Source organism: Elephas maximus, chromosome 2, assembly GCF_024166365.1.
Source record: "Elephas maximus indicus isolate mEleMax1 chromosome 2, mEleMax1 primary haplotype, whole genome shotgun sequence".
Classification (NCBI taxonomy): domain Eukaryota; kingdom Metazoa; phylum Chordata; class Mammalia; order Proboscidea; family Elephantidae; genus Elephas; species Elephas maximus.
In genome coordinates this window covers 47,902,291-47,926,785 of record NC_064820.1, presented here as the reverse complement: position 1 = coordinate 47,926,785, position 24,495 = coordinate 47,902,291, and the positions used below count along the sequence as shown (strand labels likewise).

General features: G+C 37.9%; 1 protein-coding gene across 1 annotated transcript in view; it reads left to right on the top strand.

Moving 5' to 3' along the window:
- OXCT1 (3-oxoacid CoA-transferase 1) overlaps positions 1-9,254 on the top strand; it is a 184,423-nt gene extending 175,169 nt beyond the window's left edge. The window contains exon 17 of the mRNA XM_049862962.1: positions 1,996-9,254. Within this exon, the coding sequence (XP_049718919.1) occupies positions 1,996-2,037 (42 nt within the window). The 3' untranslated portion in view covers positions 2,038-9,254. The remainder of the gene's footprint in view (positions 1-1,995) is intronic.
- The last annotated feature ends 15,241 nt before the right edge of the window (positions 9,255-24,495 follow it).

Below are 24,495 nucleotides of genomic sequence, written 5' to 3'. Positions count from 1 at the left end.
TCTTCTACCCACGTATCCTCCAGGAACTCTTTTTTGCCTGCCAAATGGAGTTCTAACTCTACCATGGCATTCAGAACTTGACCTACTTTGACGTTTTATCCCTTTCAGCTCCCTCATGCATTTCTACACTCTAGTACTTGGGGTTATTATCTGCTCTGACCTTCCCATCTTGTGTTTGATGTCCTCACTGCTTGGGGACCTTTTCCTTCATCTTTTGCCTGGTAGGTTGCTATTCAGCCTTTAAGTCTGTCTTAAATGGCCGTCAGGTCCACTCAACCAAGCATGATTTTCACCTCCCTCAGACCCCCCAGAGACTTCTATAACTCTCTGAGGTACTTAGAGTCCCTCTTGATTTATTTGTTGATTTATGTTATCCCCCTACTTCAATTGCCACTTCCTTGAAGGACTCAAAAATCACCCAACTTTCAATACTACTTCTGTGTTTTCTTTGGTACTTTACCTTACTGGGACTCATTGATATTTATTTGCCAAATTGAATAAAGAAATCTGAATCTGGCACTGCAGTTGGAAAGATCTGTTACAATTCAGCCAGACCACTGACATTTAGGTTTCTTCTTCTCTCAGCTCCACCATTAAATGTAGATCTGTCCTCAGTTTTCTCTGCTTCATGACTCCTAGAAATGCATTTGCTATTTTGTACATCAAATATAATTATAGCCAACATTTAATATTTTTATTGCTATTTGAAATATGGTGGGTTATTTACTACCTTTGACTTATGGTGTTGGAGAAGAATAGAGACTATACTATGGACTGCCAGAAGAAGGAACAAATTTGTCTTGGAAGATGTACAACCATAATGCTCCTTAGAAGCGAGGATGGTGAGACTTCATTTTACGTACTTTGGACATGTTATCAGAAGGGACCAGTCCCTGGAGAAGGACATCACGCTTGGTAAAGTAGAGGGTCAGCGAAAAAGAGGAAGACCCTCAAGGAGATGGATTGACACAGTGGGCTCAAACATAGCAACAATTTTGAGGATGGTGCAGGACCAGGCAGTATTTTCATTCTGTTGTACATAGGGTCTCTGTGAGTCGGAACCCACTTGACGGTACCTAACAACAACAACAGTAACTGCTATTACCTCCTTTTTGTAATAACTTGAAATCTTCTCCTACCTTTATATTATTTCTGTTCTAATTATGAAATTTCTGACAACATTTGTCATTGATCATATATCTCTTCATTAATACATATCCAGGTAATCCAAAGACTATATGAAATGTCTCTCAACAAAATTGAGAATTGGCTGGATCCATTTTGAGGATTTTGAGGCTTGCACCTTATACTATGTCCTTACCTTGAGTCAAGTGACAGAGATTGATTAGAATTGAGATTTATTCATTTATTTATTTTAAGGAATTGGCTTACATGATTGTAGGGGTCAGATGTCAGGCTGAAGTTCTTGCCGTCTTGTGTTCCAAAATCCATAGGTCAGGCAACAGGAAGAATAAGGAATTCTGGCAAAATATTTTTTTATAGTCTGGAGGCAGGATATACCCTAGGGAAAACTCCATTTTTGTTTTTAAGGCCTTCATCTGATTGGATGAGGCCTACCACATTATGGAGGAAAATCTGCTTTAGAAGCCAACTGATGTAATCACATGCAATATAGCATAACAACATCCAGACTAGTGTTTGATCAAACAGCTGCACACCATAGCCTAGCCAAGATGACATGTAAAATTAACTGTCTCACACTTCTCCTCTTCACTTCTCCTTGTTGCCAACCTGAATGATCCTTCCTTAACTTAGGAGTTATAATGCAAGAAGGTTGAGAACCACTAAACACCTACTATGTAAACAGAAAAGAAATTCTCTGTCCCAGTGGTTCAGAATGAAAAATAGTAAGAAATTTTCAGGGGATGTTCATGCAAGGTGTTTGCTTCCCACATCATCTCAGTTTAGAAATTGAGAGCAGAAATGCTTATACAATGTGTTTCATAATGATTTTTTTTTTTTCTCTTTTACCAGGTTTCACCAAAGCTCATGCCAATGCAGCAGATTGCAGCTTGAAATGTAGAACAGACATTTGTCCAAGGATATGTGTGTGTGTGTGTTTTCGGTTTAACCACATAGGATTTAATTGAAAGGAAGTCAGTTATCACATTTGTCTACTTAATAAGCTGTTTTTGACTAGTTGTTGTCTAGTATCTCAGGCTTTATGTAGCTATATAGGCTTTGTTCTCTCAAATGTGCTGTGGGCCTTATTAAGGGAAGACAAAAGGGAAACATATATGATTATCTTGTTTGTTTTATAAGCGTTGTTGAGAAGGCTGTCTTTGCAGTTGGTGCTCACACTGGGTGTGTTTTCACCTTCTGTGATATGTTTGTTAAATTATGTGCAGTTTTATCAAGATGGTTCCTTAGAAGGACTTTGGTTGACAATACTTTCTCTCATAGCTAAATTGTGTAGAAAAAAAAATAAAGAGGGAGAAAAATAATCCCACTCAGAGGATACCCAAGATAGCATTTTACTAGTACTACAAGAAAGATACATACACTTAAATTTGTAATTGGAAGAAATCCTATCTTTAAAGATTATTTATTTCTTCATCCTCTGCTGACTTTTCTTTTGGGGTTGCTTTTGTGATTAAATCTTATTTTCCTAGAGCATCCACCCCCTCTCATACTTTTTATATCTAAATAGATGTCCCAAGAAGGAAAGCATACCGTCTCTGGGCAGGAGAAGTAACTGTTAGTAGGAGAGACCGAAGGGTATAGGATCTATTGCTGCTGACATTCACCAAGAAGCTGCCTTTATAAACGAAACAAACAAACCACCTGTACTTTGCCCAAGACTAAAGCTTATTATAGGAAGAGGGCTAAAAACCTAACTGATCTACTCAGCTTTTTGTTTGTTTTTTTCTTTTTTCATTTTAAAACATTGTAGTATTCCTGTGTGTCCAGAAGTTTCCTTAAGACTCTTTCTCTATGTTATTGTGGCCCAGTTGGCTACTTGTACAATACCTCTTTTTAAGCCAAGAGAAACTGTGGGGGTAATTTACCACAAATCCATAGACACAAAGACAGTAGAGTTAAAATAAATAAATAAGGATTTTTTTCCAGGCTGTCTTATTTCTACTCAGAAAAGACTCTATCGAATTACTTTTTCTAGAGAGCATTATGGTTTTTCTTCTGCCAAGGCTACTTTCTTTAACAAAGTGCTTTAAAATTCAGCCTTATCCAAATAGGAGAGATAATGAGGAGCAAATCCAGGTTTTGAAGAGTTAACGAACTTTTAGTCCTGAGGACTAAGCGTGGTGAAGTAGGCTTTATGAGGGGCTTTTCCTGAGGAGGTGCCCTCAGTGCCGGACAGTTGCCTTAGAAGCATCCTGGGTATTATAATAAAAATTGAAAAATATAGATAAAATAATCAGTAAAATTTTGATAATTTTTGAAGCTGGGCTGATGGGTTCGTGAAAGTTCATTATACCATTCACTTTAGTAGTAAATTTTTCATATGAAAAAGGTTTTCAAAGGAAAGTTAGAAATGCAATATCTGTTGTAGTACCTTTGTAATAACTGCAATTCTGAATAAGGAAAATTAGTGACAGTTTCTTGGATTTTGAATAAGAAATTTAGTGAAGAAGAACTGCAGTGTCAATGGAGGAGAAAATGTGATGAAGGGTCTTTAAAATCAAGGCTCCTTTTATCCTTCTAGTCACTAATGCAAATTTCAGTGCTAATTAGGAGAATAAAAATAAATGCAAAAAGCATGTAAAGATATTCAGCATCACTAACCATCAGGAAAAGGCAAATTAAAACCACAATGAGATACCACTATATACTTATCAAGGTGGCTAAAATTTAAAAAAACAAAACAGTGACAACTTCAAATGCTGGCAAGGATGCAGAGAAACTAAATCACCCATACACTGCCGTGGGAATGTAAAATGGCACGTTGTTGTTGTTAGTTGCCTTTGAGTCAATTTCGACTCATTGTGACCCCGTGTAGAGTAGAATGTTCCATAGATTTTGTTTTTAGATAATTTTTTATCGTGTTTAAGGTGAAAGTTTACACCACAAATTAGATTCCCGTTAAACAGTTTCTTCACAGATTATTCAGCGATGTTGATTACATTTTTCACAATGTGTCATCATTCTGTTCTGGTTGTACCATTTCCAGTACTCTGGTTTCCCTGCCCCGTACCTTCTTATCTTTGCTTTAGAGTAATTTTTGACCATTTTTTAAAGAAGCTCATTACTCCTGGGTTATGAACCAGCCTGTCTAAAAGGTAACCTCAGGGGATAATTTTAAACTTTAAAGAGTGTCTCAGGGTGTCCTCTAGTTTCAGTTGGCCCCGTAATTCTGGACTTTTTAAGAATTTGAGTTCTGTTTCACATTTTTCTCGCATTCTATCAGGATCCATCTATTGTGGCCCTGATTAGAACAGCCAGTAATGGTAGCCTAGCCAGATAACATCTAGTTCTTCTGGTCTCAGGGTAAATGAGGCCGTGGTTCCTGTACATTTTTAATCCTGTGGAGTTTCTTCTCTGAGTCTTTGGTTTCCTTCTCTCTCTTTTGTTCTGGACAAGTGGAAATCAATGCTCGTATCTTAGATGGCCACTTGCAAGCTTTTAAGACCCAGACACTACTCACCACTTTGAGATGTTATGCCCCTTAATTGAGCTGTTTCACAAGACTATGGTCCTAAGCCTTCAAACCCAGAAGACCAATCTTGTGAGGTGTTTTACCGTGTCTTGTCCATGAGGTTTTTAAGGGTGTGACCTTTTGAAAGCAGATAGCCAGGCTGTCTTCTGAGGCGTTTTCTGGGTGGATTCGAACAGCCAACCTTTTGGCTAGTAGTCAAGTGCTAACCTGTTTTCACCACTCAGGGAGTCCATAAAATGGCATAACACTCTGGAAAACAATTTCTTATAAAACCAAATAGGCAATTACCATACAGCCCACCTGTTGCACTCTTGGGCATTTATCACAGAGAAATGAAAACTTATGTTCATACAAAGACCTAGACACAACTGTTAGTAGCAGCTTGATTCATAAAAGCAAAAACTGGAAGCAACCGAGACGTCTGTGGTTAAACAAACTGTGGTACATCCACAGCATGGAAAACTACTCAGCGATCAGAAAGGAATGAACTATCGATAGACACAATGATGAGGGTGAATATTCAGGGAAGTATACTGAGTGAAAAAAGCCAGTCCCCAAAGGTGGCATACTGTATGATTTCATTTGTATAATTTTTGAAATGACAAAATTTTAGAAATGGTTGCCAGGGATTAGGGACCTGGGAGGAGAAGTGTGAAGGGAGGTAGGTGTGGTTATAAAAGGGCCACATGAATGGTCTTTTTGGTGAAGGAACTGTTCTATATTTTAACTGAGGTGGTAGGTATATGAAAGTTCACACAAAATTTGTGTAGAACTAAATACACAAATGAACACAAGTAAAGCTGGGAAAATCTGAACAAAATCAGTGGGTGGTATCTACATCATTAACATGGCTGTGATATGGTATTATACTATGGTTTTGCAAGATGATAACATTGTGGGAAATAGGTGCAGGATACATGGGATCTCTATTATTTCTTATATAACTGCATGTGAATCTACAATTATCTCAATAAAAATTTCAATTAAAAAATAAGTGCAAAAATAACTAAAATTTCAAAGATTGGTGGCTCTTTTAACCTCTGCTCAAAACCTTCTTTGTGGATATTCCTGGCTTTTTTGTTCTTGGAATAAAAATAAGATTGTAAGCTTCCTACTAATGATAGGAAGTAGTCATTTACATTGTTTTACCGGGATTGCCACTCACCAGCCGGATGACTTCGAGCAAGTTTCTTAACCTCACTGCATCTGTTTTCCAATATGTGAATGGATATAATGCTTTCATGAAAAGGCCGTTGTAAAGATTTAAAGTTGTATCTCAAGTACCTAATATATAGTAGCCACTTAAAAATTTCCGCTTCACTTCGGAGACCAGTTTTCCATTTATAGATTTTCTAGGATCCTTGATTTTCTATCTTTTCCTCCTTTGGGATTTTTCTTATGTGTTCATGTGTCCCCTGGAACATAAATAATAATGATGTATAGTAAAATCTCTGGTTAAGGGGGAAAAAAAATTGGGGGAGATAAAACTAATGACCAAAAAGAGATATTGGATTATCTGTGGTTTTTAATTATCTGTTCTGTTCCTGGCCAAGTATATATACTGTAGGAGATCAAGAATTAATGCCACTGGAGTTAATGGAAATTTAAAATGATGAACAGTTACACCAGTAAAGATGAATGTAAATTCTCATGGTGGTTTCTCATCGCTTCTCATTTATCACCAAGGACATGTGTAGAAGTACTCAGTGAGAGCCTGTACTGGCCTTGTAATGGGAAGTTATAAAAACCAGCATTGCACTACCAGTAATTATGTGCAGATCCAGGTCCATCTAATTCTGTGAAGCAGTAAGCATTTTCAAAGGTATAATGATAAAAATTACCCTCTTAAAAAGCAAGCCAGGAATTTTCTGTTCCCTTTTTGATGGTGGTGTAGATTGTTATAGATAAAACTGGCCATAGAAAGCCACCAAGAAAGCTGAATAAGAGACCATTTTGCCCCCCACCCCCCAAATGCTTGAAGGCATCAAAGAGCATACAGTGCGGCTGAATCTTCCTGGGGCAGAAATGAAGCACATAGAGGTTGGTCTGATATTCTTAAACCTGACATTACATGTGTTATAGGGGGGAAAAAATCACAAAGTTTAGTAAAGCAAAAAGAAAGATTTATTCAGTATATGTTAAAAGAGGCAAAGGTAGGGAAATGGACAAGCAGGCTGCTAAAGCCATGTCTGCCCGAGCCCAAGGAATGTTACAGAATCAGTATAAATATTACATACGGGCAAAACCAGTGACAGCTTCACCTTTTCACAGATTGGCTAGAAACTGTGATCCTACATTTTGAATTGTCTTTCTTAACAACCATTGGTACAAGTTTCAGTAATGACAGGAGGGTCCAACAAAATTGCTATTCACTAAATGCTAACAGAAAAAGATAAGAGTGGAAAGTCTTTTTTGTTGTTTGAATGGTTTATGTGAAAGTTTCCCTAAAACATAATTTCCAAAATTATCCTTTTATTGTCTTTATAGGAAACCCTGGTGACGTAGTGGTTAAGTGCTATGGCTGCTAACCAAAGGGTCGGCAGTTCGAATCTGCCAGGAGCTCCTTGGAAACTCTATGGGGGCAGTTCTACTCTGTCCCATAGGGTCGCTATGAGTTGGAACCGTCTCGACAGCACTGGGTTTGGTTTTGGTATTGTCTTTATAACTCGGGCCTAGTTGATGTGTCCTCGTGAGTCCTTATGAATTCAGCTCCGTTTGGGTCACATTCTCTGTGCTCAAGGACAGGGAATAATGAGTCCAATATTATTTCCTAAATCACTCCCTCCTGTTGATTGGAAATTGGAAATAACACATGGATGGTCTATACCTGGACTTAGTCAAACTCCTAGATGGTGACAGTGGCAGGTTCTTTAAACTCACGGTGCTGATCTCCCACCAGATACCATCAGATTCTTTGCCAGGATCTTAAGAGCAATGTTTTCATCAATCGCATTGCTGAAGTGAGCGGTCTCAATGTACATCAACATTTTAGCCTGAGGATTTTGCCTTTTTAAGTGTGTAAGACAATAGAAGATAAGTTTTATTATGGCTAATATTATCAGGATGCAGATTAAGAATATTCTTGCCCGTGTGCTTATTCCTGATGGTAACCAACCAAACCTAGTGTTCGTAAGAGTGTTAAAGTGTGTAACCAAGTAGCTTGCTGTTTAATTCTATGTATACCCTGTTCTACTCCTATGTTAATTTTATTCAAATGCAACAAGAGGCATTTGCTACAGCACAGATTACACTTTCTTGGGCTAATAAAAAATCTAAGGCTATTCTGTTATGTAACCCTGGCTTAATGAGGTCAGAGATTGCTGTTGTGTCCCATTAGTAACTTCATCTGCTGTTTCACCCGTAGTGGTTGATAAATTTCTTCAAGACTTCTCCAATTCAACTATACCGTAAGTAGGAATTACAGCTGTTAGAAATGACCAACCCCACCCTGAGTGTTGGACCAATGGGCTTTCTTCTGACTCTTGTTTTACAAAGTAACATTACCTTTCCAGTATTTACTAGCATTGTTACTATGAATATCTAAAGGTATTCCTAAGGTTCCCAACATGCGTTGCCCATACATTCATCACGATTCTAAATGAGATTGCCCATGTAAATTTACTGTCAGTCGGAAAGGGATCATCTAAACTAGTGTAGTTGGATCCACGATACAAAAATATATATCCATAAAGAGCACACATAGTTTATCTAGAGGAAACAGAAGGTATAGAAAAATTTACATGTGACAACCCAGTTTCCATTAAAGACTACGTGATTAGCAAGATAATACAGATAGACCTCTCCTGTTGGAGGTCTTCAGTTAATCTCTTTAAAACATACTAAGTACCCCTCCTTGGTTTACCTGTTATCAGTCATGGGTCACTTTCTCAGAAGCAGAAGTGGAGTCTAAGACAAAGTGGAGTCTGAGCCATGAGGTCGATCTCTTCTGAGAACCTAAGGTTTCTTTAAGATACATAAATTTCTGCATAGTAAGAAGGTGAGAGTTTGGTCACAAATACTAGACAGATACTTCATAACGATAGTGTCTTGAAGACTAATTGAACTGATTAACTGACTTACCTTAAACATAGCTCTCAGTCTGATCTTTGGAGTCAGTTTCCCAAAACAGACTGAATTCTTGCCCAGAGCAAAATGGTCTTACTAGTTTATCTAGACCATTGTTTGACTCAAAAGTGGCTTCAGGAACCAGTTTTTCTCAAAGGTCGGGGTTGAAAGGACACCCTAAGGCAGTAGCCTGTGTGGGTTAACCTAACCTCCATGAAAGCCAGAAATCTGGATGCCAGGAGAATTACAACTCTCATGGTTCTTTCCTTTGAATCATGATCTTGCTGTAGAATCTTTGAGCAAAAGTGCTCAATAAATGGTAATTGAGCACCATCTGGTTTTTAAGATCGCAGGCACCATACAGCGACTGGAAAGTAGAATAGAAACAGTAACAATAATATTAGGCCAATTGTCTGGAATAACCAATGAAACCATGACCCTAAGGTCTTTAAACCAAGGAAACAAATCCCGTGAGGTGTTCGTTTATGCATGAGCAGCATCAGTAACTTTTCATGTGCCTCAGCAGCAACTATGTTCTCAAAACCTCAGATTGCATATTAAATATAACAACATCTATCTATTAAGGCATGCTCAATTTTGTAAAATCATAGCTTAAATTTGAGACTCTGGTTATGATATTTACAACTTTGCCAAGTTTACCAATAGGAACTTCTAATTCAATAGGTAAAATATCTAAACCCATCAGTTAAATAACCTAGGAAAAAGGAAAAATGTCTTCTTATGTCCAGAAAGTAGGACCTTAAATCATCAGCAATATTCCCACATAAAACCCCATAGTATCCTTTAGTTTACTCAGTCTTATGTAGTTAATTTCTGTTCCACGTGAATCTGGATCAGCCGAAGCCTGTGAACCCATCAGCTTCTGCATACGAGGTCTGGAAATCTTGATTCAGTCTAGTCACAGTCTTTTTCACAAGTCCAATAGAGTCTGTCTTTTGGTTGAGATATTGTGGTTAAATGTTTATTTTCAACAAATCAGCAAAGTAAAAACTTATCTTCAGATGATAAAACAATATGGCTATGATTAATTTATAAAAACAATACTCTTCACAAAAATATTTTTTTAATATAATGATTAACCTAATTTTTTAAAGAGTTTCAGATATTTAAAACACCCACTGCTGTCAAATTGATTCCGACTATAGTGGCCCAATAAGACAGAGTAAAACTGTCCCATAGAGTTTCCAAGGAGTGCCTGGTGGATTTGAACTGCTAGCCTTTTGGTTAGCAGCTGTAGCTCTTAACCACTGCACCACCAGAGTTTCTTAATAATCTTGAAACATAATACTATACGGTCAGGATATACCAAGAATTTACTGAGATTATCAAGTATCTAAACACCTGAATAGTGAAAAAAACTTCATAGGTAAATGATGTGAGTTCCCCAGTGAAACAATTGGCTTTGATGATGCTGGATTCAAAAAAATAAAGTTGCAGCCAAGTTAGCAATTAAGAAATATGATAAAATTTTAGCATAATATTATGTGTGTATATTGTCTAATAGGCAAAAATGTAACAGGAAATACATATAAATTTTAATCCAAAGAGAATCAGGCACTTGATTTTGATAACACATCCATAATTTATAACATGTTAAACTTTTTAGCACTTTTCCTTTATAAAAATTTTGGCTTTCCATGAAGTTTCAAAGTTGTCAGGAATTGATTTTAGGTCGCTGGGAGAACAATATTTAAGGTATTTAACCAAAGATCTTAAAGGTAAAACTTAGCTTTTTTTTTTTTTTTTTTTCACATTCTCTGTGCTCAAAGATGGGGAGTAATGATTCCAGTATTATTTTCTAAATCACATGTCATCTTTCCCCTTGAGGCATTTGCTAATTCATAAGATATGTGGGGCCAACAAGCTAAGAAAATAAAGTGGCAGCTAAGAGTCTGAAAAGTTTAGAAAAAGTTAAACTGTCGTATGAGTTGGGAAGACAAAAATTAGAGATCAGTGTCAGCCAAGGAGGAGGGGCCCTAGCAAACACCTTAGAATTCCAATTAGTTACTGTCTTAGTTATCTAGTGCTGCTATAACAGAAATACAAGTGGATGATTTAACAAAGAGAAATTTGTTCTCTCACAGTCTGGGAGGCTAGAAGTCCGAATTCAGGGCACCAGCTCCACAGGAGCTGTCTGTTGGCTAGGGAGGAAGGTCTTTGTCATCAGTATTCCCCTGGTCTAGGAGCTTCTTAGGCACAGGGATCCCAGGTCCAAAGAACGCGCTCTGCTCCCAGCACTGCTTTCTTGGTGGTATGAGGTCCCCCTGTCTGTCTAGTTGCTTCTCTCTTTTATATCTCAAGAGATTGTCTCAAGATACAACTTAATCCTGTAGATTGTGTCCTGCCTCATTAACATAACTGCCTCTAATCAATCCTGCCATATTAACATCACAGAGGCAGGATTCACAACACACAGGAAAATCACATCTGATGACTAAATGGTGGATAATCACATGATACTGGGAATCATGGCCTACCCAAGTTAATACACATTTTTAGAGGGCACAATTCAATCCTAACAGTTCTGAAGAAGGGCTATACCTCAGAAGTAAGGAAGGGTAAACCAGAAATAGGCAGGTCTTTATAAAGACAAAATTGAATTTTCAAAACATCTCAGTCCCTTACTGAAATAAGGTAACATCCCACTATCTGATTACCTAACAGAAAAATAAACCTCAAGAGGACCTCAGAAAGAACCTCAATTTTTTACACATAGGTGGTTCAGATGCTGGGATTATCAGCCACAGACTTTTTTTAAAAAGTGGATATGTTCAAGAATACAGATGTGAGCTGGAGAATTTCATCAGAGAATCATATATATAATCAGAAAATTTTTATATATACAATCAAATGAAAATTTGAACATAGTAAATTGAAATTAAGAACTCAATAGATTAGTATAAGAACAGAGGAGACAGTGAAAAGAATTAGTAAATGATATAAGACAATATAAAATGTACAGACTGAAGCACAGAAAGAATAAGAGGATAAAAATACAGAAAATAGTGTAAGAAACATGGAACATGACAAATGTTCTAATTTCTGTGAAAAAAATATTAGAAAAGAGAAAATGGAGCTAAGTTTTTTGTGGGTAAATACCAAGAATTTTGCAAGATTGACAAAAGAATTTAAACTGTAGATTCAAGAAGCACCACTAAACCTTCAATCCTGTTGCCTTTGACCCACCATATAGGACAGAGTAGAACTGCCCCACAGGGTTTCCGAGGAGTAGCTGGTGGATTTGAACTGTTGACCTTTTGGTTAGCAGCCAAGCTCTTAGCCATTGTGCCACCAAACCATAAACAGGATTAAAAACAAAAACCTTGGCATATCAGCAGCAAATTATTAAAAGCCAAAGACAAAGAGAAACCTCAAAAGAAGCCAGAGAGGGGGGAAACATGTTAATTTTAAAGGAGAAAAGATAAAATTGCAGAGCTGATTATTTAAAACAAAAACAAACAAACAAAAAAACAAAACAATGGAAGCCAAGAAAAGGATGACTTTTTTACGTGCCAAAAGAAAAAAATTGTTAATCTAGAATTCTTCAACCAATGAAAATACCCTCAGAGGTGGGGCCAAGAAGGTGGAGTAGTCAGTTGCTTCTGGTGATCCCTCTTACAACAAAGACCCGAGAAAACAAGTGAAACAATTATACATATGACAGACTAGGACCCCTGAACATCAAAGGCAAAGTTAGGAAATTGGACTGAGTGGCAAGGAGAGGGAGAGATGGATCAGATGTGGCAAGGTGTTGCCAGACCTGACTCAGCAGGAACCAGCACCCCCCAGGCACGATCCCTTGGAGTGACCATGGCGGGGCTGGCAGTAGCATTCTGGATGCAGTTTCCTCAGGGAGAGACAGTAAGCTGCACAGTCTACTCGCACCTCTGGAACCAGAGAAGAACAGCACTCTCGGCAAAAGCTAAGGACTTGCATTTATTTTACCATGCCCCTAGCCCCCAAGCTGGCTTCAGTGACTGTCAATTTCCCTGGGCCTGAGATAGGTCCTGCTGTGCACTCTGAGCCATTCTCCTGGCATTGGAGAAGGAATAAACTAACAATTGAGGGAAAAGATAATCTGCCAGCTCCTCTAAGCTAGGGAGCTCAGGACAGAACCGGCTCCTCTCCAGGCACAAACGGTCAGTGGACTTTGAATACGTTTCACCCCATATGGTCCTATGTGGGCCCATTTCAGGAGATTAGGCCCTTGTTACTGCGACAGTGTATGTGCTTGAGATCTGACTTCAACTGTTTCAGCTGTGTGGTTGAGAGGTGGGTTTTTGATATTTGATGCCGCTTTCCTATTAAACAGGGTCTTTTTTCACCTACCCACATCAGGGGCCTGAAGACTAGTGGCTCCACCCATGTCACCTAGCCACCTGTGTGTGACAGGGCTTCAAGGATAAGTGCTGCCTCCCAGGCCTTACAACCAAAAGCATTGGGCGCCCACAGTACAGCTGCAGAACCTGCCCACCTGTGGACTCTAGGGAACAGGGACGTGCTTTCCTCACAGACACTTGGGGAACAGTTGTCAGCCCCCTGCCTTGTTCAGAGTGTGATCCCCTGCTGCAACCAGAAACCTGTGCCTACATTGATCAACCCTTCCCCTTTAAGACTGTAGGACAGAGCCTGTACCACACACTTGATGGCCAACTACCTGGACACCTGAGCTGAATCCATATAAGAAAAGTGAATGGACTCCTAAGCTCATATACATGATAACAGCTCTACCTGTCTGGTGACAGGACATTAGAGCTTCAAAGGTGAAAATAATCAAGCTAGCTTACTCAAGCAGCCTATTTGGGCATATAAAAGAAATAAACAAGAAGCTAGGATACAGTAAGCAAACAAAACAAATACAATAACTTCTAACTGGCTTGGAGAAAACAGCCAATATGAAATCACATAAAGAAGCAGACCATGAGCACTTCAACAAGCTCTCAAAACAAAGAATCAAGGAATCTTCCGGGTGAAGGTGTATTCCTGGAATTATCAGATGTAGAATACAAAAGATTAATATACAGAACTCTTCAAGACATCAAGAAGGAGATCAGGCAAACTGCAGAACAAGCCAAGGAACACACAGATAAAGCAGTTGAAGAAATTTACAAGATTATTCAAGAACATAATGACAAATTTAATAGGCTGTGAGAATCCATAGAGAGACAGCAATCAGAAATTCAGAAGATTAACAATAAAATTTCAGAACTAACTCAATAGAAAGAGGAGCAGAATTGAGGAAATGGAAGGCTGAAATAGGGAGACTGAAGATAAAACACCTGGCACCAATATATTAGAAGAAAAATCAGAAAAAATAATTAAAAAAAAATGAAGAACCCATAAAAATCATGTGGGACTCTATCAAGAGAAATAACGTACAAGTGATTGGAGTACCAGAACAGGAAGGGATAAGAGAAAATACTGAGAAAACTGTTGAAGACTTGTTCACAGAAAACTTCCCTGATGTCGTGAAAGATGAGAAGATATCTATCCAAGATGCTCAATGAACCCTACATATGGTAGATTTCAAAAGAGGGTCACCAAAACATATTATAATCAAACTTGCCAAAACCAAAGATAAAGAGAATTTTAAGAGCAGCTAGGGATAAACGAAAAGTCACCTGCAAAGGAGAGTCAATAAGAATAAGCTCTGACTACTTGGCAGAAAGCATGCATGCAAAACTGTCTCTCAAATATGAAGGCGAAATTAGAACATTTCCATATAAGCAGAAGTATAGGGAACTCATAAAACCCAAACCAAAACTACAGGAAACACTGAAGGGAGTTCTGTGGTTAGAAAATCAATAATATCAGACATCAACCCAAGACTAGAATACAGGACAGAGCAACCAGATATCAACCTAGATAGGGAAATCACAAAAGTAAATCAAGATTTAAAAAAATGCTCAAAACAGGGAAACAGCAATGTCATTATGTAAAGATGACAACATTGAAAAAATAAAGAGGGGCTAAAAAATGTAGTCATAGATCTTTCATGTGGAGAGGAAGTCAAGGTGGTATAAAAAAAATAAAAGATTGGTTTAAGCTTAGAAAAATAGGGGTAAATATTAAGGTAACCACAAAGGAGACTAAAAATCCTACATATCAAAATAAAATACAAGAAAAACATAAAGACTCAGCAAAAATAAAATCAACAACAAATAAGAGGAACAGATAAGATAAACTACTTAGCACAAAAAATTAAGGGGAAAAAGAAGCTGTTAACAACACACACAAAAAAAGACATCAAAATGACAGCACTAAACTCATACCTATCCATAATTACACTGAATGTAAATGGACTAAATGCACCAATAAAGAGACACGAGTTGCAGAATAGATTTAAAAACACCATCCATGTATATACTGCCTAAAAGAGATGCACCTTAGCCTTAAAAACACAAACTGAAACTCAAAGGATGAAAAAAAAATAAGCAAACAACAATCAAAAAAGAGCAGGAGTGGCAATAATACTTTCTGATGAAATAGACTTTAAAGTTAAATCCACCACAAAGGATAAGGGAGGACACTATATAATGATTAAAGGGACAATATACAAGGAAAATATAACCATATTAGATATGTATGCACCCAATGACAGGGCTTCAAGATACAGAAAACAAACTCTAACAGCACTGAAAAGTGAGACTTCAACACACCACTTTCGGTGAAGGACAGAACATCCAGAAAGAAGCTCAATAAAGACACGGAAGATCTAAATGCCACAATTAGCCAACTTGACCTCATAGACATATACAGAACACTCCACCCAACAGCATGCAAGTATACTTTCTTTTCCAACACACATGGAATATTCTCTAGAATACACCATATATTAGGTCATAAAGCAACCTTTAACAGAATCCAAAACATCAAAATATTACAAAGCGTCTGACCACAAAAGTAGAAATCAATAAGAGAAAAAGCAGGGAAAACAAACACTTGAAAACTGAACAACACTCCACTCAAAAGTGACTGTGTTATAGAAGACATTAAGAATGGAATAAAGAATAGAATAAAATTCTATTCTCATAGAATCTAATGAGAATGAAAACACTTCCTATCAGAACCTTTGGGACACAGTGGAAGCAGTGCTCAGAGGTCAATTTATATCAATAAATGCACACATCCAAAAAGAATAAAGGGTCAAAATCAAAGAATTATCCATACAACTTGAACAAATAAAAAGAGAGCAACAAAAGAAACCCTCAGGCACCAGAAGAAAACAAATAATACAAACTAGAGCAGGACTAAATGAAATAGAAAACAAAAACAATTGAAAGAATTAACAAGACCAAAAGCTGGTTCTTTGAAAAAATCAACAAAATTGATAAGCCATTGGCCAAACTGACAAATGAAAAACAGGAGCAGAAGCAAATAACCTGAATAAGAAATGAGATGGGCAATATTACAAGAGACCCAACTGAAATTAAAAGAATCATATCAGATTACTATGAAAAATTGTACTCTAACAAGTTTGAAAAGGTAAAAGAAATGGATGAATTCCTAGAAACACACTACCTCCCTAAACTAACATGAACAGAGGTAGAACAACTAAATAAACCCATAACGAAAGAAGAGATTGAAAAGGTCATTAAAAAACTGCCAATAAAAAAAGCCTTGGCCCTAATGGTGTCACTTCAGAGTTCTACCAAACATTCAGAGAAGAGTTAACACCACTACTACTAAAGGTATCTCAGAGCATAGAAAAGGATGGAATACTCCCAAATTCACTCTATGAAGCCAGCGTATCCCTGATACCAAAACGAAGTAAAAAAAAAAAAAAAAAGACACCTCAAAAAAAGAAAATTGCAGACCTCTATCCCTCAAGAACTTAGATGCAAAAACCCTCGACAAAATTCTAGCCAGTAGAATTCAACAACATATCAAAAAAATAATTCACCATGACCAAGTGGGATTCAGACCAGGTATGAATAAATCTAACCAGAGACGTAAAAGACCAATAAAAAGAAAACTACAAGACTGTACTGCAAGAAACCAAAAGGGACCTACATAAGTGGAAAAACATACATTGCTCATGGATAGGAAGACTTAACATTGTAAAAAAAAAAAAAAAGGCAATCTATAGGTGCAATGCAATTTCGATCCAAATTCCAATGACATTTTTTAATGAGATGGAGAAACAAATCACCAACTTCATATGGAAGGGAAAGAAGTCCTGGATAAGTAAAGCATTACTGAAAAAGATGACCAAAGTGGGAAGCCTCGCTCTGCTTGATTTTAGAACCTATTATACCACCGCAGTAGTCAAAACAGCCTGGTACTGGTAAAACAACAGATACATAGACCAATGGAACAGAATTGAGAATCCAGACATAAATCCATCCACGTATGAGCAGCTGATATTTGACAAAGGCCCAAAGTTATTTAAATGGGGAAAAGACAGTCTCTTTAACAAATGGTGCTGGCATAACTGGATATCCATCTGCAAAAAAAAAAAAAAATGAAACAAGACCCATACCTCATACCATGCACAAAAACGAACTCAAAATGGATCAAAGACCTAAATGTAAAACCTAAAATGATAAAGATCATGGAAGAAAAAATAGGGACAATGCCAGGAGCCCTAATACATGGCATAAACAGTATATAAAACACTACTAAGAATGGACAAACAGCAAAAGAGAAACTAGATAACTGGGAGCTCCTAAATATCAAACAACTATGCTCATCCAAAGACTTCACCAAAAGAGTAAAAAAATGACCTACAGGCTAGGAAAAAGTTTTTAGCTATCACATTTCCAATCAGCATCTGATCTCTAAAGTCTACATGATACTGCAAGAACTCAACAGCAAAAAGACAACCCAATTACAAAATGAGCAAAGGATATGAACAGGCACTTCAACAAAGAAGACATTCGGGTAGCTTACAGATACATGAAGAAATGCTCACGGCCATTAGCCATTGTAGAAATGAAAATCAAAACTGCAATAAGATACCATCTCACTCCAAAGAGGCTGGCATTAATCCAAAAAACACAAAACAGTAAATGTTGGAGAGGTTGTAGAGAGACTGGAACACTTATACACTGCTGGTGGGAATGGAAAATGGTACAACCACGTTGGAAATCAATTTGGTGCTTCCTTAAAAAGCTACAAATAGAACTACCATACAACCCAGCAATCCCACTCCTTGGGCTGTATCCTAGAGAAATAAGAGCCTTTACATGAACAGATATATGCACGCCCATGTTCATTGCAGCAGTGTTTACAATAGCAAAAACTTGGAAGCAACCAAGGTGCCCACCAATGGATGAATGGATAAACAAATTATGGTATATTCATTCACACAATGGACTACTACATGTCGATAAACAACAATGATAAATGTGTGAAACATTTCATAACATGGAGGAATCTGAAGGCATTATGCTGAGTGAAATTAGTCAGTTGCAAAAGGACAAATATTGTATGAGACCACTATTATAAGAACTGAAGAAATAGTTTAAACAGAGAAAATATTATTTGGTGGTTATGAGGGTGGGGAGGGAGGGAGAGAGGGAGTGTTCACTAGATAGTAGACAAGAACTATTTTAGGTGAAGGGAAAGAAAACACACAATACAGGAGAGGTCAGCACAACTGTACTAAACAAAAAACAAAGTTTTCTGAATAAACCGAACATTTTGAAGGCCAGAGCAGTAGGGGCAGGGGTCTGGGGACCATGGTTTCAGGGGTCATCTAGGTCAATCGGCATAAAAAAATCTATTAAGGAAACATTCCGCATACCACGTTGGTGAGTGGTGTCGGGGGTTTAAACGCTAGCAAGTGGCCATCTGAGATGCATCAATTGGTTTCAACCCACCTGGAGCACAGGAGAATGAAAAACACCAAAGACGCAAGGTAATTATGAGCCCAAGAGACAGAAAGGGCCATGTAAATCAGAGACTACATCATCCTGAGACCAGAAGAACTAGATGGTGCCTGGCTACAACCGATGACTGCCCTGACAGAGAACCCTGAAGGAACAGGAGAGCAGTGGGATGCAGACCTCAAATTCTTGTAAAAAGACCAGACTGAATGGTCTGATTGAGACTAGAAGGACTCTGGAGGTCATGGTCCCCAGACTTTCCCATAGCTGAAGACTGGAACCTTTCCCATAGCCAACTATTCAGACAGGGATTGGACTGGACTATGAGATAGAAAATGATACTGGTGAGGACTGAGCTTCTTGGTTCAAGCAGACACATGAGATTATGTGGGCAGCTCCTGTCTGGAAGGGAGATGAGGGGGCAGAGAGGGACAGACCTGGCTGAATGGACACAGGGAATACTGGGTGGAGAGAGGGAGTATGCTGTCTCACTAGGGGGAGAGAAACTAGGAGTACATAGCAAAGTGTATATAAATTTTTGTATGAGAGAGTGACTTGATTTGTAAACTTTCACTTAAAGCAAAAAAAAAAAAATCTAAAAAAAAAAAAGGAAAATAAGGACATCTTCAGGCAGACAAAAATATTAGTGAATTTCTCAGTAGCTGACCGGTATTAGAAGAACTAGAAAGTTTTTTAGGCAGAAGGGAAATGACCTCAGAAAGAAATGCAGATAGAAAAGAAGAGCAACGAAAAGGGTAAATATATGGGAAAACCTAAGTAAATAATGATCTTTTGTGGGATTTAAAAGGTACATTAGAAATATAATACATGACAACAATAATAGAAATAGGGGAGGATGGTGAATGGAGTTAATGTGTCGTATGATTCATGCGTTGTCTGGGAAATGGCACAAGTAACAACTTATAAGATACGTTAATAAATCAAAGATGCATGTTGTAGTCTTTCCAGAAAGAAAAAAACAAACCTGTTGCCATAGAGTTGATTCAAGTCTCATAGCTACCTTATACGACAAAGTAGAACTGCCCCTTGTGGTTTCTCAGGCTGCAGTCGTTAAGGAAGCCGACTGCCACATCTTTCTCCTGTGGAGCATCTGATGGATTTGAACGGCCAACTTTTCCATTAGGAGCTGAACTCTTAACCACTGTGCCACCAGGGCTCCTTCACTGTAATATTTAGTGCACACTAAAATAAGAGTAAAATAATGAATAACAAGCTAAAAGAAGAGAAAATGGAATAATAAAAATTTTTCCTTTTATTATATGAAAAAAAAGTTACATAAACCATCAGAACAAATGAAAATTAAATAATAAATTGGCATAATTAAGCACAGGTACATCAGTAAACAACAATATTAGTATTTTTTTATATTAGGCTTGAATTAATTAAAGACATACAGATAAAAACTAAAAAAATAGTAACAATGTAAAACTAACAAGAGAAATACTAAATTACTGTTTTTTTTTTAAAGGCAAAAACATTAAAATAGATTAAGAGAGAGATGAGATATGTATAGGTATAAGTATAAAAAAAAGAATTAAAAAAAACCCCATTGCCACTGAGTCAATTCTGACTCATAGCAACCGCATAGGACAGAGTAGAACTGCCCCGTAGGGTTTCCTAAGAGCAGCTGGTGGATTTGAACTGCCGACCTTTTGTTTAGCAGCCATAGCTCTTAACCACTGCACCACCAGGGTGTAGGTATAGGTATAGCTATACAGGGAGGAGAAAGAAAGGAAGGAAGGAGGAAGGAAAGAAGAAAGGGAAAAGGGAAGGATGGGAGGGAGGGAAGGATGAAGAAAAAAGATAGGACCCTTAATATTTTTCTCACTATCACCCCCCACCCTTTTTAATATATCATTTGCTTTTTCCTCCCTTTCAGAAAATGTCAGTACTGATAAACATAAATCTTATGTCTTTAAAAACAAATTAGGAAAACTTGCCCCAGAAATAGGCCTGCAAACCTGCAGCTGATTTACCTGAAATGGGCAAGGGTCTACACAAGGACTCAAGGTGTTATGAAGGAATTTAAGAGTGAGAAGCCTCTCAGGGTAAATCCCTGGGAGCTATATTCCAAAGCCTGAAAGTTAAACAAAATCTAAAGGGATATAGGATATTCTAGAGGGACATTGTAATGCCACATAGAAAGTGTGTGTGCAGGTGGGTGTGAGGTGTTATTCTAGAATGGAACTCAGTGCTTATTACTTGAGAAAGCCTTCATTAAACAGGATGAACAAACAAATTATGGGTGTTTTAGATTTTGGCTACTTGGTTCTTTGATATTTTTTACATATTTTTATTAGATTTGGTTATTTCTAGATTTAATACTCAGTTACGGCTTTGAAAGTCATTCCCACCCTTTACCTACCTTATTCTCTACTACTCTCTCCACACTCCTGTAGTCATTAAGTGGAGCCACTCATTTGCAACGTATAGACACTCTATGCTTGCTCTTGTTTTGGTGTAAATTCTCACTCGTTTTCCACATATTTCTCCCTGTTCACTTACCTATAATCCACTTCTCCCTTAAGACTCAGGTGGAATCCCACCTGTTCCCATCAACCTGCTCAAATTAGTCCAAATTGCTCTATCAATCTCTTCCTTGAATGCCTACTATATTTTCAACTGGTCTCACATAGACTGGAAAATGATTGTTTGCTAGGTCTTGTTCTTGTTTTAAATACTTTACAATGTCCCCCCTTCCCCATGCGCAAACAATGAGGGGTCCATAATTGGGTGTTCAAAAGTAATTAATTTGTTAATAGATTGATAGCAGAATTATTAGTTTCTCAGATGATCTGACCATTTGCCTAACATATAAACTAAAATGTGGACATGGCCAACACCAAAGCAGTGGAATTTTTCAGTGAAATTCCATTTTTAACCAGTGTTTTTTCAAGGAGTGACTATTCATTTTTCAGATGGGAAGGATTCTAGAGAAATAAACAAACAAAAGAAATCTGTGCAAACTGTGAAATGCCAAAAGTTTGTTGACATCTCTATGCTTGGTAGAATAGGCCTTGATTAAACTTAATTAACACCATTGTTTGGGAAAGTAACATTTCTCCCTGCAACATTGAAAAGGAAGGAGTAGAGATGGGAACAGAATGGTCATTGTGGAGTAATGGAAAAAGAGTTCAAATAGAGCTCAGAGGATATAGGTTCGTTTTGCTTTGTTTTACAGTTTTAACTGTTTTACAGTTCTGTCACTTATCTGTTCTCTGACCATGAGCAAGTGGCTGCACCTTTGGAGCCTTCTTTTCTTCTGTCGATTAAACTGTGGGCATGCATCATCCTCTGAGAGCAACCCTTTCTGTAGACTATAGAAAATGGCTTGGACAATGGACTCAAAGTCCTCTTTGACCCTTAACAACGGTGATTCTAAACAATGCAAGAAAAAATGTTCTAAAGGGCCAGGGAGGGAGGCATTGTCCAATTTAAGGGCGTGACTGAAAAAACTGGCTGCCACTGAGTGGATTCCAACTCCTAACAACACTGTAGGACAGAGTAGAACTGCCCAATATGGTGATAAGACTTAGATGTCTTAAGAAAAATCTATTATTGGAAATGAAAATTCCTTTGGAAATACTTATTGTAGCCCTGCTTTGTAAGTAGCTATTGAGCGAGCAGGACAATTAACAGCTTTGCTCACTCTGTTCTCTCTCTCTCTGGAATGTCTTTCTATATGTTTAAATCCTGCCCATCCTTCAAGATTCAGCTCAATGTTCTTTTTTCAGTGAAGCCAATGTTATATCTTCATTTAGTGAATCCTCATTTGTGTTTATGCCTTATTCAATTAACAGGTTTATCAAGGGAGCATATAACAAACTGGGGATATTTGACTCTTAAAGTATAAAGTACACTGTTTTTTGTTGCTTAGAATGGCAGTATAATCTTAAACTGATACGTGATCATTTAGAAATCTGCTGAACTCGAGTTCTCCTGGGGAAATGACATCAACGCAATGAAGAATCAAAATTGAAGCCCCTATGGCACTGCATAGGGAACACATAGTGCCCCCCATTAGGCTGAGGAGAATGGATATGAGTTTGGGGTGAAAATGAAGAGGGCCTGGGGAGGAAATCACTCTTTCAGATCTGCAGAGGAATTTTTCTGTGTGTGTGTGGTAGGATGGGGAAATAATCGCTAATTGAACGTTAGTTACTTCAATTTAGGCAGCTTCAGAAATGTCACTTACTCCCTTTGTTGTAGAGGATCCTTATCACAGTGATGACACAAATAAAAATAACATACAGTTATGAAGTCTTCCGTGGAAATCAAAGTAAAATAAGCCCCTTGAAAACCTTTTGTGACCATAGAGAATCAGCTCTGCTAATGAAAATATTGCAATTGGAGTTTTTACTCTGCAATCTCTTACCTCAACCTATCAGCTTGGCTATTGACCACCAGTGAGAGTAACTATGAACAGGGCTATTACTGTTGCTCAATACTGTGAAGACAATATGCTAAGCTCTTTACATGAATCATCTCATTGAACCTACAAAAAATCTATGAGATAAATAGGATCATACCCCTGTATAGATAGATTTAGTAACTTGCATGGAGTCACACGGTTGGTAGGGACAGAGCCATGCCTTGGGTATACCACTGTCTACCTCCATCTGTCTGTGTCTACCACACCCTTCTGCCACATACTGTCTACCACCACCTGTCTGTCAGTTTATTGTACTGTGCCAACATACACACTGGGATGATGGTGAACTTTAGTTTTCTCCTCTGTAAAATGTGGATAATAAGAATATTTACTTTTCCAAAGTGTTGAGGGTTAAATGAAACAATCAATTGTGCTTAAATAATGGTTGGCAGAGAGTGAGCCCACAAACTGCACATTTCCTTCTCAGCAGTTTAACTAGGAGATGAGGAGGGCATGAAGAGAAAATCTCACAGAGTCTCAAATCTGGCACATTCTCCTGTAAGTATATTTATGTGTTATGAGTCATTACAAACACATATATCCAACCAGAAAAATGTCATTAACTTTACCTGTCAAGCTGTAGCTGTTAAAAATACACCCTTTCTTGTAACCCCTTGGGTGTTATGCCTTATTGGGCCAACAGGTATTTATAGAGGTCCACATACAAGAGACTGACCACTTGTCTGTCAGTTTGTTGTACTGTGGTAGTGTATTTGTTACTACGATGCTTGAAGCTATGCCACCAGTATTTCAAATACCAGCAGCATCACCAATGGTGAATAAGTTTCATCAGAGCTTCCAGACTAAGACATACTATGAAGAAAGGCCTGGTGATGTACTTTTGAAAATTAGCCATTGAAAACCCTATGGGCCACAACAGAATATTGCCTGATATAGCACAGAAAGATGAATCCCTAGGTGGGCAGGCACTCAAAATACACAGTGGCCACAACAATGGGTTCAAGCACACTAATGATTGTGAAGATGGAGCAGGACCAGGCAACATTTCATTCTGTTGTATATGGGGTCTCCATGAATCCAAGCCAACTTGACAGCAACTAACAATAACAACAACAATTATATTTATGACCTCTAATATTTTCCCAGAGAAAAAATTAAGCTAAAAGACAGAGTCAATGAAGTCCTCATGGAAGATGTGGGGGATCTTTAAAACCCCAGGTCCCAGACACAGCTGCAGGTTGCAACAGAGATAAAACATAACTCATTTCTCCAGGAGGTCTCTAAAACATGGCTGAATTTCCTCCAAGGTGCTGAGGGCTTAGAAGAAACATTGTTGGCTTGACAGTCCCAAGAGAACCCTGCATTTCTATCTCAGCTCCCATGTGCCTGTGATCACAGATGAATCACTATCACCAACAGCAACTGGCTAATGGTCTAGCTCCTACCTATATTTTGTAGGAAGCATTTGTACAAAGAAAATGATTCTATTCCCCCTGCTTTTTTATACTCTTGTTTGCTCCCATTTTCAT